Below are 15,483 nucleotides of genomic sequence, written 5' to 3'. Positions count from 1 at the left end.
TAGATTTTGAATGTTTTGGCTGAAGTGGACTCTGCAAACAGCTGATTTACCTATCCAGATGATAACATCTGCTTAAGTATCCCCTGAAGTCTTCAGGAGGGTTGCATGCTTTCAGGGTCTTGGACAGAGTCCTTTCTCCTGCCTTCATTTACTCCCTCCAGTTCTGCTTCATGGTCACTATAACATATCCACTACATCTGTGAGTTACTTCTGCATTTGTATCTGCTTCTTTTTTTTCCTTAACAGTTTTAGTTTTTGCTGAGAGGAGTTGTGGAAGAGAGATGTGCTTTCTGAAAAAGAAACCAGGGAAGGGCATTTGGGAACACTGAAAATAATGGGAAAAAACCAACAGACTTCAGACTGAAAGAGAAGAATGTTTCCTAGGCAAAGCACAGATAAATGGCTTGGGTTTGTGTAGGACAGGGAAATGTTCTGAGATTTAATAAATGATGTTTTGTACAAAGTGGCAAACACTAGGTTGTGAAGTCCTTTGGTGTTAGAATAACTGTTCTGAATGGTAAAATGACTTCTGCAACTTAAATTTTACATTCAGGTTGGGAACTTCACATATTAGAATTTTGTAGGAGTAATTGAATGAATACATTTGGAATGAGTTTCTGCCATTATTAGTAGCCCGGAAGCCTGTGCTGAGTTTTGATTATTGAAAGCAAATAAACAAAAATCACCCAAAATTAAAGAAAACAATTCAGTCTTTCAAAGATCTTTAGAGGAAATGCATCAGAATAAAAGGCTACAATTTTATCTGGCTATGTAAGTTTACATATTTGTTATTTCACTGATAATAAAAATACCATTAAAAACAAAATTTGATTGACACTTTCAGTATTAAGTTGAGCCAACAAAGACATGGAAACAGAATTAAAATAAGCCACTCACTTTATGCAATAAGAACAAACCTGCATTGTTTGGTGGCCTGTGTTCAGGTAGGTGAGACCTGAGCTGTGAAACTTCTGATAAGCAGTCTGGAGTATTTCCTTGATAATACTGGCATGTAATAGCTGTGGGATTTGATTGCTGGTTAATGAGTGAAATTCTTGACACTGCTCTTCAGAGGAGTTTTTTAACTGGCTTTGCTGCTGTTTGCACTGGAGCAATTCTTGACTTGTTTGTCACTTCTCATGTGAAAGTATCTTTCACTTGCATATGTACAAAGACAATATCCAACACAAAGTGCTGAAATGTAATAGAAACAAAGTAGTGTTGTGAATACTCCACCAGCTGAAGCATCTATTCTCATTTGGAAGGTGATTTTGAAAATCCATGTACTGTAATAGGAAAAGGACAAAAGCAGAGGTTGGACAAATTGACACAGGAATGGATGTCTTGACCCAAAGGCACAGGGTCATACAATAACTTAAAGGGGCCTGTGAAAGTTTAAGGAGCAATCTGAATCAACTCAAAGGCTGGTTTCACCCAGTCTTTCCAGCTTTGTCTGCTGAGACCTGGGCCAGGTCCCCATGATACATTTACACTCCAGACTGACTTTTCACTTGCTGCATATTTGGGTTCAGTTTGAATCTGGTGAAGCAGGATCAGATCTTAAGTCCTGCAAAGGTTTTCTGATTATGTAGGGCCTGACTACAGGCTTTTATAGAGGCACCAGGAGACTAACTTTATAAGGTATCTTCAGGTGTCTAATAAAAAAATAAATTCCAATTTTTCTTTCTTCCAAGGAAATCCTGTTGCTTAGAAACACCTGCTTAGAGTTTGAATACACGTGTGGCCAGGGATTGCTTGCGTAGAACATTATAAATGGAGTTGTTTATGGAGGCTATATCCATTTGTGAAATCTACTGGTTAGTACAAGCAGGGACTGGATTTTTTGTGAATCATATTATGTTAGGAATAAAAATGGAAATGAATAATAAAGACCAAAACAAAGACTTGTGAGGTGCAATGGAGTATTCTTGTTTAATTTTGTTTCTATTAATTTTTTTCTCTCTCCAAGGCAGCATGACAGCACTAAGCCACTCAGATTATAGTTTCTTTTTTTTTTTCCTCCCTCTCCTTTCTCTGTTTTTTCTCTCTTTTGTTTCTCCTCTGGTCACGGCAGTCGGCTCTGGGGTTGGAGTGCAGATGGGCTGTCGAAGCACCCCCCTCCCCTTTCTCAGCCTAACTCCATCCCCACTGCTCCTTCCCACAAGACTTTCAGACGCTCTTACTCTCCCAGGTAACAAGCTACCTGTTAAACCACCTTGTCTGAGGTGTCACAGTATTATTTACCTTTCACACCACGGGATTTGTTCAAATGTGGGACTTGCAGAGGCTTTGGTTGCAAGAGGAGCAGAGATGATGATGATACCTTTCAGAGAGCAGGGGTGACAGGCGGCCATTTGCTCGCTGCTTGGGGAAGATGGAGCATATAAGTGGGGATAAAATAAAGTTGATTTTTCCAGACTCTTTCACCCATTCAAGAAGATGGCAGGGGAGATGCTTCACAGTCAGTTTCCAATGCAGAACACAGTTGCTGAGCACTTTTGGCAGGCACTGGTTGCGTTATGATACCAGGGGCAGGATCTTTCAATTTGGCTGCACTGTGCATGTGGCACTAGAGGACCTTCAGATGGATACATACAGCTCAGAAGTGACTTCACATAGAGCTTTGCTTGTATATTGTGATTGTGGAACATCTTGGAAATTTGTAGCATTGAAATTAAAATTGTCCTAACCACAAGATTTTGAGTTTATCAATCGCAATTTCGACATCTGTTCCTCCTCCTGAGCCCTCACATATTGTTCCAGTCTGCATACAGCTCTTGGATCAATAAAGTGGACTAAAGCTGTATGCTAGTTTTAAGGAAAAAACCCAACCTGAATACAAATTTAATTTGTCAGATCTCTGTTAAATTCCTTGGATTTTTTAAAGTTTAAACCCTGACAACAAACCCATCTGTAAATGTGGTTTCTCCTGACTTAGATATGTCTGTTACCTGAAGAAGGACTATATATAGTCTCTCCTTAAAGCAAAAGGAAAGACTTTCATTTTTCCTAATGAAAAACTAATGAAAAAAAGCAAAGGAATTTTTCTTTGAGGCCTCAAAGTTTGAGAACCTGTAACATCTGAGAGAGAAAGTAGAATGCAGTAGTAGGTAACCCTGTGAATGCCTGCAGAATTAAAAACTTCAGATGAATGTTCTGACTCTGCTAGGACACTGTGGAGATATCTATGGAGGGGATCCATATTAATTTTTGGAATAAAACTAGTTGAGAGTGTTTTTTCTGTCTCCTTTTATCTGACACCAGATAATACGGTTTGGAATAATGTAACATATATTCCAGCCCAGAGCCTGAAAGTGCAAGGACATGAGTTACTGTGTACTGCTTGAAGAGGCTAAACTGTGGGCTACTTACACATAGTTTGGATTGGAAACTGAATAACAATTTATGGAAGTAAAATGTATTTCATGCCAGACTGGAAAACTACCAAATTGTATCTTTATAAGCTTACAGACAGCTGCATTGGTTTTGTGCAGCAGATGGAAAATAATGTTGTGACATCCCTAAACACTGCTCATCTCTACTCACTTCTTATTCATCCTGTGCCTTTCCTCTAGTTTTCTGCATGGGTCATAATTTTTTTTCCCTTTTGTGCCTTTTTTTTTCCTGAAAGGTGAGTGTAGTTCCATTTTGCTTTTATTCCCCCCATTGTGTTGTCTGTGAAGTATTCCAGTGCACATACTGTCAGTAGAGACGTGTGTTCACATTGTAGAATTTTCATTCATGTAGAGCACAGCCATAATGTGACCTCCTACACAGGCTTACTTCTGATATATGAAATCACTGGATTCTTTAGATCTTTATTAAAATGTGGGTTTGTGCTTTGACAAATCTATCAGATTGGTGGCTCTGAGACATTACCTTAGTCTCTTAGCACTGAAGAGTCTGTATTCTCATTGTTCTTTGGTGACAGTGTAGGGCAGAATTCATCCCTGAGGAAAGAAGTGATGACTTCAGCAGATTTATTGTCAGTATTATATTTGTGATTATTTCTTGGTTTTTCTGCTATGGATTTAATTGTGTGACCTTTGGTAAGTCATGTCATCTCTTGGTGTGAGAACACAGGTACAGTCACATGTATACCTTTTCAAATGGGGGTTTCATTGCCCACTTCAAAGTTACATGAACAACTAAGATCTGTGAATTAAACGTGCTTGAGCTCAAAACGCATATTTTTGAGGTTGTATGAAACAAAGATTTTCCCATTCCTGACTGGTACTTCTAAAGAACCTAAAAACTGCCTTGCCTTCTGTCTGGAAAGCCATCACAGTGCATTACTGTTGTTCAGCTGTCTGAAAAGCCTTAAATACTTCAACTTCTGTAGGTTTATGAACAGCTTTTGTTTCCTGATCTTGGTCACTTAAATGATTGCTCATTCTCCCTGGTCTGCCAGACACTGTTTGGGGAATTGTTCTTTGGTTTCTTTGCCAAAATACATGGTGCTGATGCTTGTGTGAGTGTAGTGCGAACACGTTGCTTGGGAGCCAGGGATTATGGCTATTTTCAGTGTGTTAATCCCAAAGGAATTGGGCAGCCCATCTTATCCTCTGTCTGAAGTCCCCAAGTTTCTTCCAGAAAAAAAAAGCTGTGGTTCTAGATATTTAGTAGATATTTAATATCCTGCTTTTGGTTCCATTGAAAATAACAGCTGTGTATGCGGAATTCAGAAGGGATTTTCTTGTTTGTTTGTTTGGGTTTTTCCCCCACCCACCTCATAGGGAATCTTTCTTTTGTGGAAAAGGAACACAACTCAGTTCAGCCATCTGCCTCCAAGCCTATCCTGTCATTCTTCCCAAAATGTTATGAAATAGTAATTCACCACTGTAGGGAGCCACTTCTTGCATTTATTGACAAACAACTTGATGTAAATGTCTGATTCAGTCTGTTTGCTTCTGGCTCTACTGAGATCTGAGACTCCGCCAGAAATTGCTCTGTCTTGCTGGATCTATTAATTTAGTGATTGTCATGCAAACTCAACTTCTCCTAGATAGAGCAAAGCCCTGCCAATAATGCTGTTTTATTTTCTCAAAGATTGTAGGAACTTCTCTTTTGCCAGATCTTTAATATCATCTGCCCTTGCATGCAAGGCATTTGATCATGGGACCTAATTTTGGATAACTCCTCAAGGAATCCCAAAACTTTTGGCTCAGAAATTTCTGAGGAGCTGATAAACTGCAAGAAGGTGTCAGGTTTGAGTGAGAGAATTCCCAAACTTAGGCCAAGTACTGAAATGCTCTTTTTATCAAGGCACTGTGCAAGTGAGTTAGGTTTTACTACTTTAAAATGGGCCATGTTAGACTAAGGTTTATGTCAAGTTAAGTTTTCCTTTCCATTTAAATGTCTAGTTTCATATATTGTTAAACATAAATTTCACTGATTTCATTTCCGCCAGCTGTCACAATCATTTGAGTTCTTAGAGTGATTGATACTATTTTCCTTTTTAAATTATGCCACTGCCACACTGGGGATAGGGTTTTTTGGTTTACAGAAGGTAGCACACTTACTGAGTGTAAGAAACAGTGGACCTGCTTTCCCTTCACTTACAGCAATGTGTTCTCCTTGTTTTAGCCCCATTTGAGGGGAAGCTCAGACCTGAACTCTGCTTTGATTCCATCCATGTTGTGTTACAAGTCACTGTTAGAAAGGGCACTCCAAACCATATGTCTCCAGCTTGTTTTTGTTGACAGTCAGAAGCGGATTCCAGTTTCATTTGTAACATTTCATATGCGTTTGGTCTTTAGTATGCTGGATTATGACACGGAGAACCTAAACTCTGATGAAATCTACAGCTCTCTTCGTGGAGTCACAGAAGCAATTGAGAAATTTAGTTTCCGTAGTCAAGAGGACCTGAATGAGCCAATCAAACGTGATGGAAAGAAGGACTGTGACATTGTAAGTGTTCTGCTGTTTACTCTCCCCCAGTAGATGAAATTTTAAAACACTGTGATCAAACCTGTCTGTGGATTGTTAGTGTACAAAATCCAGTTATTCCTGCTATATTCTTACAGGCATCTTCTGCTTATTGGTTGTTAATTTCTTATACCTTAATTATGGGGTTTCACTGACTGTTTCCCTTGGCTCCCTTTGACCTCTGGCCTCCTGTGGAATGTGATCACTGGGCTTCTGTGCAAGTGCCGTGAAAGATGGAAGCAGTGCTGGTGTTCCTCAGGCTCAGCGTGGCTCAGTGATGGCTTGCATAGAGTGTGTGTAGTCATGTCTGTAATGGGAAATGTTAGTTCTTCAAATGCATGGATGATTTCCCTCACAGGCTTAGGACCTGTGATCACTCTAAGTGCACAGCTCATACAGTGTCTTATGCTGCAAGAGTGGTTCCAGAAACTGTGATCATGAGATATTTTTGAGCAAGTGTAGTTGTGTGAAAGAAAGAGATAATAATCAAAGTTTTAGGTAAGTATTATGGATAAATAATACAAGTAAATCTGTGCCTTTTCCTGTTGGTGGGTGAACTCCAAAAACGCTACAGCTTCCATAGAATTTTGAACCTCTCTTTTTTCCCTCTGTTCGATTCACCTAGGTGTCTCGGGATGGTGGCCTTGCTCTCCCTAGTGGCGATGTCCGCGGAAGCGGTGACGTTGTGGAAGGCGGCAGGATGGCTCTGGATAACAAAACCTCCCTGCTGAACACGCAGCCTCCCCGCGCCTTTTCGGGGCCCCGTGCTCGGGAGTACAACCCCTATCCTTACGCTGACACCATTAACACTTACGACAAGACTGCCCTGAAGGAAGCAGTGTTTGATGACGACATGGATCAGCTCCGGGATGGTTTGTATCCGCTCACCTTGTAGCACTGCAGGCAGCTCACTGCCACTCTGTACGCCTAGTGCCCTCAGATACGTGCCTGCCTGTGCATGTGTTGTGTATTACATTGCATCTGAGCCAAAGCTTGGTATGAAATACCCTTTGTTCTCATGTCCCAGCAGAACCTCATCTATGGATACTGAGAAAAAATGTTATACTGTGGTTTTGATTCTTGTTTGCCTGGGGTTTCCTGTAAATTACTCCCTTAAGCATCCACATGCATCTGCAGGGACACTGCTTTGAGACCTTCCCCTCTTCATGGCTGAAATGTCTCACTCAACAGCTTGTTGTTATTGAGTGTTTGACTTCATTAAGTGCAGCTACACATCAGCTTTATTCTTTTGCAGTACACTGATGAGTCACTGTACTTTATTCTAAAGGTCATACATGTGACCATTGGTTTTGGGTGTGTATGTCTGGGAAAAACCACGGCAGTTCTCATCTTGTAGAAGTAATTGTTGGAACTGGAAGAAATCCAATTGCCATCTCTTCCTGGTTCATTAGAAGCCACGTGCAGATGCATGAGCCCTGCTATGAACTCAGGTTAAATTATGGGCTAGTCTGATTCTGTTGCCTGCTTGACTGAGACTACCTGGACATTGATGCATTTTTGGGGGGCTCTTGTTACATGAACCTCATTCCATAGAGGGTGAGCAGTCTTGGCACCTTTGATCTTTTCCCCGTTTCTCCAAATGATTTGCTGCCATTTGTCCTAGAAGTACCCATTGACCATTCGGATTTGGTGGCTGATCTTCTGAAAGAGCTCTCCAACCACAACGAGCGGGTGGAGGAGCGGAAAGGAGCTCTCCTGGAACTGCTGAAGATCACAAGGGAGGATAATCTTGGAGTTTGGGAGGAGCATTTCAAAACCATTCTGCTCTTGCTGCTGGAAACGCTTGGAGACAAAGATGTGAGATGTAGATTTTGTCTTAACTCTCCTGTCCATTGCTTCGTCTTGGGTAATAATTCCTACACACCAGTTTAAATGAAACCTGCCACTCATCAGTGATAACTGCACTGCTCATTTTTTCTTTTGAATTTTAACAACTCTTTAGTTTTCACTCTGTTCACTGAAGAGTTTTAAGTTACTCCAAAATGTCCCAGTTTTTTCCCCTCCCTCCAGAGTGTTACTAATAAATAGATAGGAAATTGAACTAGAATCAGAAAAGAAGTTCTAGTCTAGTAAGAAACTGTCAAGGCTTCAGTTATTTTCTTCTGAGTTAGAATGAAGTTACAAGCTCTTAGCTATATAAACCCATTCCCAGCAAGCAGAATAAAGGCATTCTAAAATAAATTAATTTTTTTCCCCTGGGTGGTTTAAAGACCCAGGGTATTAGATCTCATGGGATGAGTCTCTGTCTCTTGTAAAAATGTCATCAAGAGCAAGCTGCTTTTATAGGGGATCTTGTTTTGAAATGTTAAAAAAAACTTTGTTATTATCACAGCTTTATGTTTGGTAGTTGATCAAAGTGGAAATGTACAGGCTAGGATTTTTTCCATTTGGGGATATTTGTTCAACTTGCAGCTCAATGATATTTGGTAAAGGCTCAACACCCCACTGCACCTTCACATCAGAGCCATGCTCCATCTGAGTGTTACAATACTGAGGCTTCAAAGCACTCACAGTTCTTTTTTTTGTTTCATCTGATTCAAAAATCTGTTGTATTTTTTATACTACTTGTAAAATACATATCATGCTCTCAGAACTGTTAATTCTGAAGCAGGGTAGGTTGCTAACATTTTCTTAGTCATTGTTCTTAGTTTGAGCATGAACTGCTGTAGTTTTACTTGTTTAATGATAGCACCATCACACAAGTATCACAAGGTCTGGTGACTTTGTCTTAACTACACGTGAATTGTGCTACTGTAGGAGCTTTGCAGATGAATAGCAAAGCACATATTTTAAGGACTGAAAAGGATGAAGTAAAGTACGTATTTGTCTGCTGAAATAATGACATCTATTTGGAATGGCCACAGGTCAAAAATTTAATGTAAGTTATGAAGTTGAAACAGCTGTTACAAATCCCCTCTGCTCATGATCTTTTGATATGAAGGATGAAGACATAGATCAGTGTTGACTACAGTAACTTAAGTCCTTGAAAGTAATTTCCATAGGAGTTACAGGACAAGTCAGTTTTACTTCTTTAGTACATGAAAAACAGCTTTGTGGCATGGATGGAGCCCAGTTGGATCTGCCAAGCTGAGCAAGAGAGGAAAGGCAAAACATACATGTTCATGTAATGTAGATGTCCTCCTCTGAGTACAAATTTGTACTTCATTGCCAAAAGAAAATGGAATTTAGGAAAGTAGTAATTCTGATTCTTGTGTATGTGAGAAAAGTAATTTTATGTGGCTTTTTGTGCAAGAGCAAGCAAGGAGCCCAGTTCTGAATTTTGTTACATTGACTCCACTGCTCATTCCACTGGAGCTGGTGGCGTAGAGAGCCATGCAAATTTCTGATGAGCCATGAGAATTCACTTCAAACTACAATTTTGAGAAGTGACTCTTTCTAATCTTTTTCTAATGTCTGTTTTTCCTGACACAGCATTCAATCAGAGCCCTGGCACTGCGGGTCCTAAGGGAGATCCTGCGGAACCAGCCGGCGCGGTTCAAGAACTACGCAGAGTTGACTATCATGAAAACACTGGAAGCACATAAGGATTCCCACAAGGAGGTGAGTGAACCTTTCAGCTACTGGAAAAGCAACATGGACCTGCTGAGGAAAGGTAGGACCTGTAAGGCTTAACAGGCAAACGTGTTGAGTCTTCTTGACAGTGGAACAAATCAGTATTAAGTCTCCCAGGTATGAAGAGACAGGATTTTTACATGCTGAAACAGTGAGGAAAAAAGTGGAGACTGTCAGAGCTATTTATGTGGCCTTGGAGCTGTCTGGAGTGGTATGCCACTGTTTGTTAATTTCCCTGCTCATTCTGGGACAGGTTGAGAACTGTAGGAAAGAAGTGCATGTTTAATTACTTTTTAGAGCATGCTGGGGGCACTGTGCTGCCTCTGTGTGTACAGGTAAGAATACAAAATGTACTGGAGAACACAAAGGCTGTGTTAAGCAGAATTGTGTGTGAAAACTGAATGGTGAAATTGGGCTGTGCTAGAAAATTGGGAACTGGTGAGTAACAGGAGAAAATGGACAGAGGCCATGCTGCAGTGGCAGAGGAAGAAGCAAAGGGTGAATTGCATTTTCTTTTTTGTTAGAGAACTCATGTACAAAACTGAAAGTATTCTGCAGTAAAGCTAGAATAAAGGGACATGGTAATATTTTAAGTAGATCAATTCAAATTACATTTAAAGTTAGTGTTTGTAGATTGATTTCCAAGTTGGATCTTCTAATCTACCTCATGCATGTTGGAAGTTTGAACTAAACCTTCTGGAAAGTGCTTCCAGAACTTCCCTAGCGGTCTGTGATGGTTTTGTTACCAAAGTCCTTGGTTTGAAATCTAAGGCATTTATTCTTCTCTACAACAGGATTATTCTAAATTAGCAGTTTTAGGCGTCTCTGAAGATATTTGGTCATGAAAAGATTATTAAAATAGACCAGACTGCTCCAGAGCATTGGGTGAATGACACAAGATTATTTAACCATGGGTAGCAGAAATTGTACGTTTTGAAAATCAAAACAGCCAAACAAAAAACACCCTCAGGGAAAGAAAATAACAGTCTGGATTTCTCTAAAATACAGAAGTAGAATATGTTTAATGCTTTAGTGAATGAGGGCCACCCTACTCTGCCTACCTTCCTCTTCTTGATTTAGAGCCTTTGCAGCCCTGTCTTTTTCAGTTCAGAGTAGTGAGAAGCAGTTGTAAATTGATATTCTGATAAAGCAGTCAGACAAAACATTATGTTCTGAAGGAGTGCCTTTTATTGGCAAGTTTTCCTGCTTGCATGCTTCTCAGCTCACCTTGACTCAGTGCCCTTTGTATTTTTTGTCTGAGAATCCTCCAGAACTAACATTTCTAGCAGGACCTTTCCAGATAGTCCCTGGCGTTGTTTTTAATGTCCCTCAGAATTCACTGCCCTTGTGGGACTGGTGGGTTTTACAGAAGTCAAGACTGATGTTGATAGCACCATGCTTTATGCCTCTGAATTCCTGTGGTGTGGAAAGGTTCTTTAGGATTTGCATGAGGTGTCTCCCGGGGAAAAACAGGGAAAGATAAACCAGGAATGAGAGGTGTGAGTTCTGCCACTTCTTTATAGAATAACTGAGCTGTGCTGTGCTCAGCAAGTTGCTGCTGTGCTGCACATAGTGTGGCTTTGATTTGACATGGCTTTCCCAGCAGCTTCATAATGAGACATCAGCAGCTGCAGTGGGACCTTTGTGGGGCAGCTGTCACAGCAGGACACTGCAGGTATTTTCCTGTTTTGCCATCCACTGTGTGTGCACAGCTGAATTAAGTGGGGACATTGGTTTTGGATTTTTCATTCTGTGTATGAATATTTTCTGATCCCTGTGTAAGTGAGGCTCTCAGAACCATGGTGCCGCCCAGGAAAGTATCATCTGCCTGTCAGTAGTTTAAGGATAGCATTCCTGAAGTTAAGAAAGATACTTGCACTTGAGTATCCACATGAGCTAGGCTAAATATATACCTGGGAATATGCTCAAAGTACTTTTACCTGTAGTTGGGACTTGCTGATTCAGTTAAGTCTGTGAAAAATTAACTGAGAGATCATTTGGGCATGGCTCAGTTGGTCAAACTCATAGCCTGGAGCCAGGAGGTCACCAATTCCCTTCCCTTGGTGGCCCTCCAGCTCAGTCCCTCTGCTGACTTTGTGGCCCTGCTCTCTCCAGGAGGGCAGGAGGAGCTGCCCTTTGACTGGATCCCACTGAGCAGGGGATTAAATGAGGATCCACCAGTTTGGGAGTGAAGGGCACTTGGAAAGGATAGCTGAAGAGGGAAAGGAGGTGCTGAGCAGTCTGTTCTACAGCTTGCTTTCTCACTATATCAGAGCAGTATTAAAGGGAGTGGTTGCACTATTTTTACACTACATAAAATCAAATCTTCCTCTAGACTGTAAGAACTATTTCAAGAAAAGCTGGTATATAATTTAGTTGGGAAAGGGTTAATCTTTGTGTCAGTGATGCCCTGATAAGATGACACTGCAGTTTATGTTTCTGGGCTGCTTCTGCCTTGTAGCAGAAGACTGAAGTGATCCTTGGTTATGATTTGATTATTTGGTGTCCAACAGGCTGTGTAACTCAGGAGAAAATGTCTGTTTTGAGCAAGCTGTATCTGTTTCAGTCTTTTTTACCTGAATTTCCCCTTCAGCACAGGGACTACTAACTGCTCCCAGCTACTGCTCACATGTTCAATTATATGGGACCCACAGAGACTCAATCTAAAGTGACCAAGCAAAGGGAATTTGAAGAGGAGCAGAACTGTAAAGATTGGGTACTGTCTCCAAGAAGTCATAGTAGGAGGCAGTTATTTGGAAATCAGGAAGGTTTGTTTGTCTACACAAATTCCAATATTGCTGTTGTTCAGCATCACCAGGAGACATCACATGTCAAAAACAATATATTCACCAACCAGCAAATATCACCACCTCCCCCAGCTGAGTGCTGATATCCAGTTAAAGTTTCTTTTCCTTTTTAAACAAGAAAAGGCCTGTGACTTTATTCCAGATTACATAGTTGGAAGTATCAAAACAGTGGTAGCACAGTTGGATATTTTGGGATGCCTGGATAATTGGCTGTTTTTCCAAGGCCAAGCAGAAGTCTTTAGACAGTTGGGTCTTTGCCATGGCTAAAACTCGTCTGCCTTCTGTTGCTGAAGGCAAGGTCTGGGATCAGCAGAGCAGCACAGCTGAGAGCACCACAATTCCCCTCAGGGATATGGGAGAGGAAAAGTTGGTACATGGAGCTGGAGCTGAGTCACACCTTGTTGTGAGTGCAAATGCAGGAGATTGGCAAAGCACAGACCTCAATAGCAGGTCAAAATTAATGTAACCCTAGGCTACAGACTAGAGGGCTCTGGGTTGGGATTCATGTTTAGTTTGCATTTTTTAACTTTGTCCTGTTTTTATACTGTTTGTAGCACAACAGTCTATTCAATGCTGTTGGTTTAATGGGGTGATGTGAAGAGTCAAGCCTGCTTCAGTCATAACTGGGAACATTTAGGGGGGTTGGCATGTAAATGCCTTTCACTTACTTTAGGAGCATTAGAACATAATTGAAGTTGTGGATGATATTAAATCTTGTTGATTTTAATCAATCTTTGTTTGTAGTCATTTGGAAGAGAACCATCTTTCTGTTGCCAATTAGTTAATATTAACTCATTTGTTCCAGTGTAGTTACTCACCCATAACTAAGGAGAGATTCTGCTTGCTGACCCCATACTGCTGATAATGACATTGCTTCAGATCCTTGCCAGCAAAAAAGAGGATGATTTCTTATTATTGAGTATTTTAAAACAGAAATAGTTTAGTATCTTGGAAATCAGCAGCAGAGTTAGAAATCATAGGATAGCTAATTCCCAGCTTCTGTCTCTGGCACAAATCCTATAGACTTAACTGATGGCTGTTTTCTATGTGTAAGGAAAGGATCCTGTGCCATATCTTAGATATCTAATTTCTGTATTTTATGATATAGAAAGTCCATAAGCATAATTGGGATGCTTATTGTTGTACATTCTTTGTTGTAACCCTCTGAAAGAGGGAGAAGAAGAAATCAGTTACCCATTACCTGTTGATAATTTTTATTATCTTGCTGAGGTGCTTTTAGATTGGCCTCTAATATTTATATATTTTAACTGTCCTCTGATGATGGTATGATCTATGTAGGTCTCTGCAAAAAGAAAAGCACTAAATTATCATAGTCCTGAAGATTGTTACTTAGTCTGTGCTGGAAGCTACAGAGTGCTGCAGCTGGGCAGTCACTGATGTTTCATAATATATGTTTATGTGCTTTTTCAGTTTCCCAATACATTTCAAATGTTTAGTGCCCAGGAGAAGCAGTCTAATCTACTTCATCTCTGAATCCTTATAAAAATCACACTGCTTTTTCATCTCACCCATTGCTGAGTCCACTTCCTGCTTTGAAACCAAGTCCATAATTGTTTGTTCCTGTCTGAATTAGACTGTAAAGCCTTCAGGGATGGGAGTTTGCCTGACTAGGTACTGGTAAACCTCCTTCCCCTCCAGATCAGATTATACAGGCTTTAAGTAACCACCTCTAGATGGCAAAAATTGGCTCAAAAGCCCAGGCACATGCCTTGTAAGTATGAAAGCAAAACCTTGTTCTTCTGCTTAATAAATTTCTCTGATGCTCTGCTTGTTTCACAGTGGTGTACAAAGCCTCTAAACTTTCAGTGAGGCTTTGCCTGCACTGCCCCATCCTCTACAACCTTCTGCAGAGACACTGGAACTAGCAATCATGGCAGAGTACTCCCAAAGTACTTCCCAAAGGAGCTTGAGTTCCTGTGGGAAGCTCTCATCCAGGTGCCACAGGTGCTGCTTTGCTGAGATCCTACATGTTACACTGATGCCCTGTGTAGCCCATGAGCCTGGCATGTCTTAGGGGAGTCAGGACATTTTTCTTTACTTATTTTCCAGTACTTTGTGCCTCTTTAGAGCAGAAATTAAACTATTCAAAACTCGTAAGCTGATTGCTGCAGCTGTCAGACAGCAAGCAACATGTTAATGCATGAAGTGTAGTAGCTGAGCAGAAGAAATTGAGTGGAAGAGATGGAGTCTGAGCTCTGGCTGTCTTAGATGAATAGGATCCTGTGGCTGCAGTGCTCTGTTAACCAGGTAAACCAGTGGGAATTGTCATCCAAAGTTTGTCCAGCAAATGTTGTGATTTGATGATTCCAATGTGCTTTTCTGTTTGAAAGGAAGGCTCTGTGACAGGTCGCTGTCTTGATCACACTAATGCTGCACATCAACATATCTCCTCACACTGAAATCAGGAAGCAATTCCCATGCATATTCCTGGGCCTGCCTGACCTGTTACTGCCTAACAAGAAGTTTGCTCCTTGGTAGCATTAAGGAAGACATTGCTGGAGATGAACAGCTTTCTGTGTGCTGCACCTCACTGGCTTTGTGCATGTGAATATGGCTCCTTCCCTAAAACAAGCTGGGTGGAAGTATAAAAACTTCTTTTTTGTGAGAGTCACTGGAAAGGTCTCAGTGCATCACAGATGTCTTTCAAGGAACCCTCCAGCACACAGAGCTTATGTTATGGCAGCAGAAGTCAGGCTGAATCTAGTCTCCAGTGTGTAGAGCATAAGGTAAGCCTTTAGAAAGGAGAAAAACCTGCTGCTTTAAAGCCAAGAGCTATCTCTTAGATCTGCATTCCAGGGCTACCTGCCCTGTGTTGAACAATGTCAAACTATCCAGTTCAAGCCATGGTTTGCTCTAAGCTTTTACTGGGAGGTAAAATCATGTTTGTGGCATACCTTACATACAGCTTAGTGTCTGTGCTTTTAAAGAACTGCAGGCTCTCTGTAGTCTTGCACATCTTGCTTCACAGCCACCCTTTTGAACCTGCTGCTTCCAGCTGCTGTCATCATTTGATGGCTTTTCTACTTTTACTTCGTATCTCTGAGATTCCGAAGAATAATTATATTAGGTCAGACAAAAATCTTGCTTGACTTGATACCCTCCCTGACTCACTAGCAAGAAGCAGGCATACAGT

General features: G+C 40.9%; 1 protein-coding gene across 1 annotated transcript in view; it reads left to right on the top strand.

Annotated features, from left to right (window-relative positions):
* CLASP1 (cytoplasmic linker associated protein 1) overlaps positions 1-15,483 on the top strand; it is a 168,384-nt gene that overhangs the window by 143,179 nt on the left and 9,722 nt on the right. The window contains exons 34-38 of the mRNA XM_054278250.1: positions 2,075-2,191; positions 5,760-5,910; positions 6,554-6,800; positions 7,556-7,746; positions 9,382-9,510. Coding sequence (XP_054134225.1) covers positions 2,075-2,191; positions 5,760-5,910; positions 6,554-6,800; positions 7,556-7,746; positions 9,382-9,510 — 835 coding nt within the window. The remainder of the gene's footprint in view (positions 1-2,074; positions 2,192-5,759; positions 5,911-6,553; positions 6,801-7,555; positions 7,747-9,381; positions 9,511-15,483) is intronic.

Source organism: Melozone crissalis, unplaced genomic scaffold, assembly GCF_028551555.1.
Source record: "Melozone crissalis strain CALT ecotype California unplaced genomic scaffold, PUWL_Pcris_2 ptg000023l_1, whole genome shotgun sequence".
Classification (NCBI taxonomy): domain Eukaryota; kingdom Metazoa; phylum Chordata; class Aves; order Passeriformes; family Passerellidae; genus Melozone; species Melozone crissalis.
The sequence above is the reverse complement of the archived record's forward strand: the minus strand, read 5'-3'. Positions and strand labels throughout refer to the sequence as shown.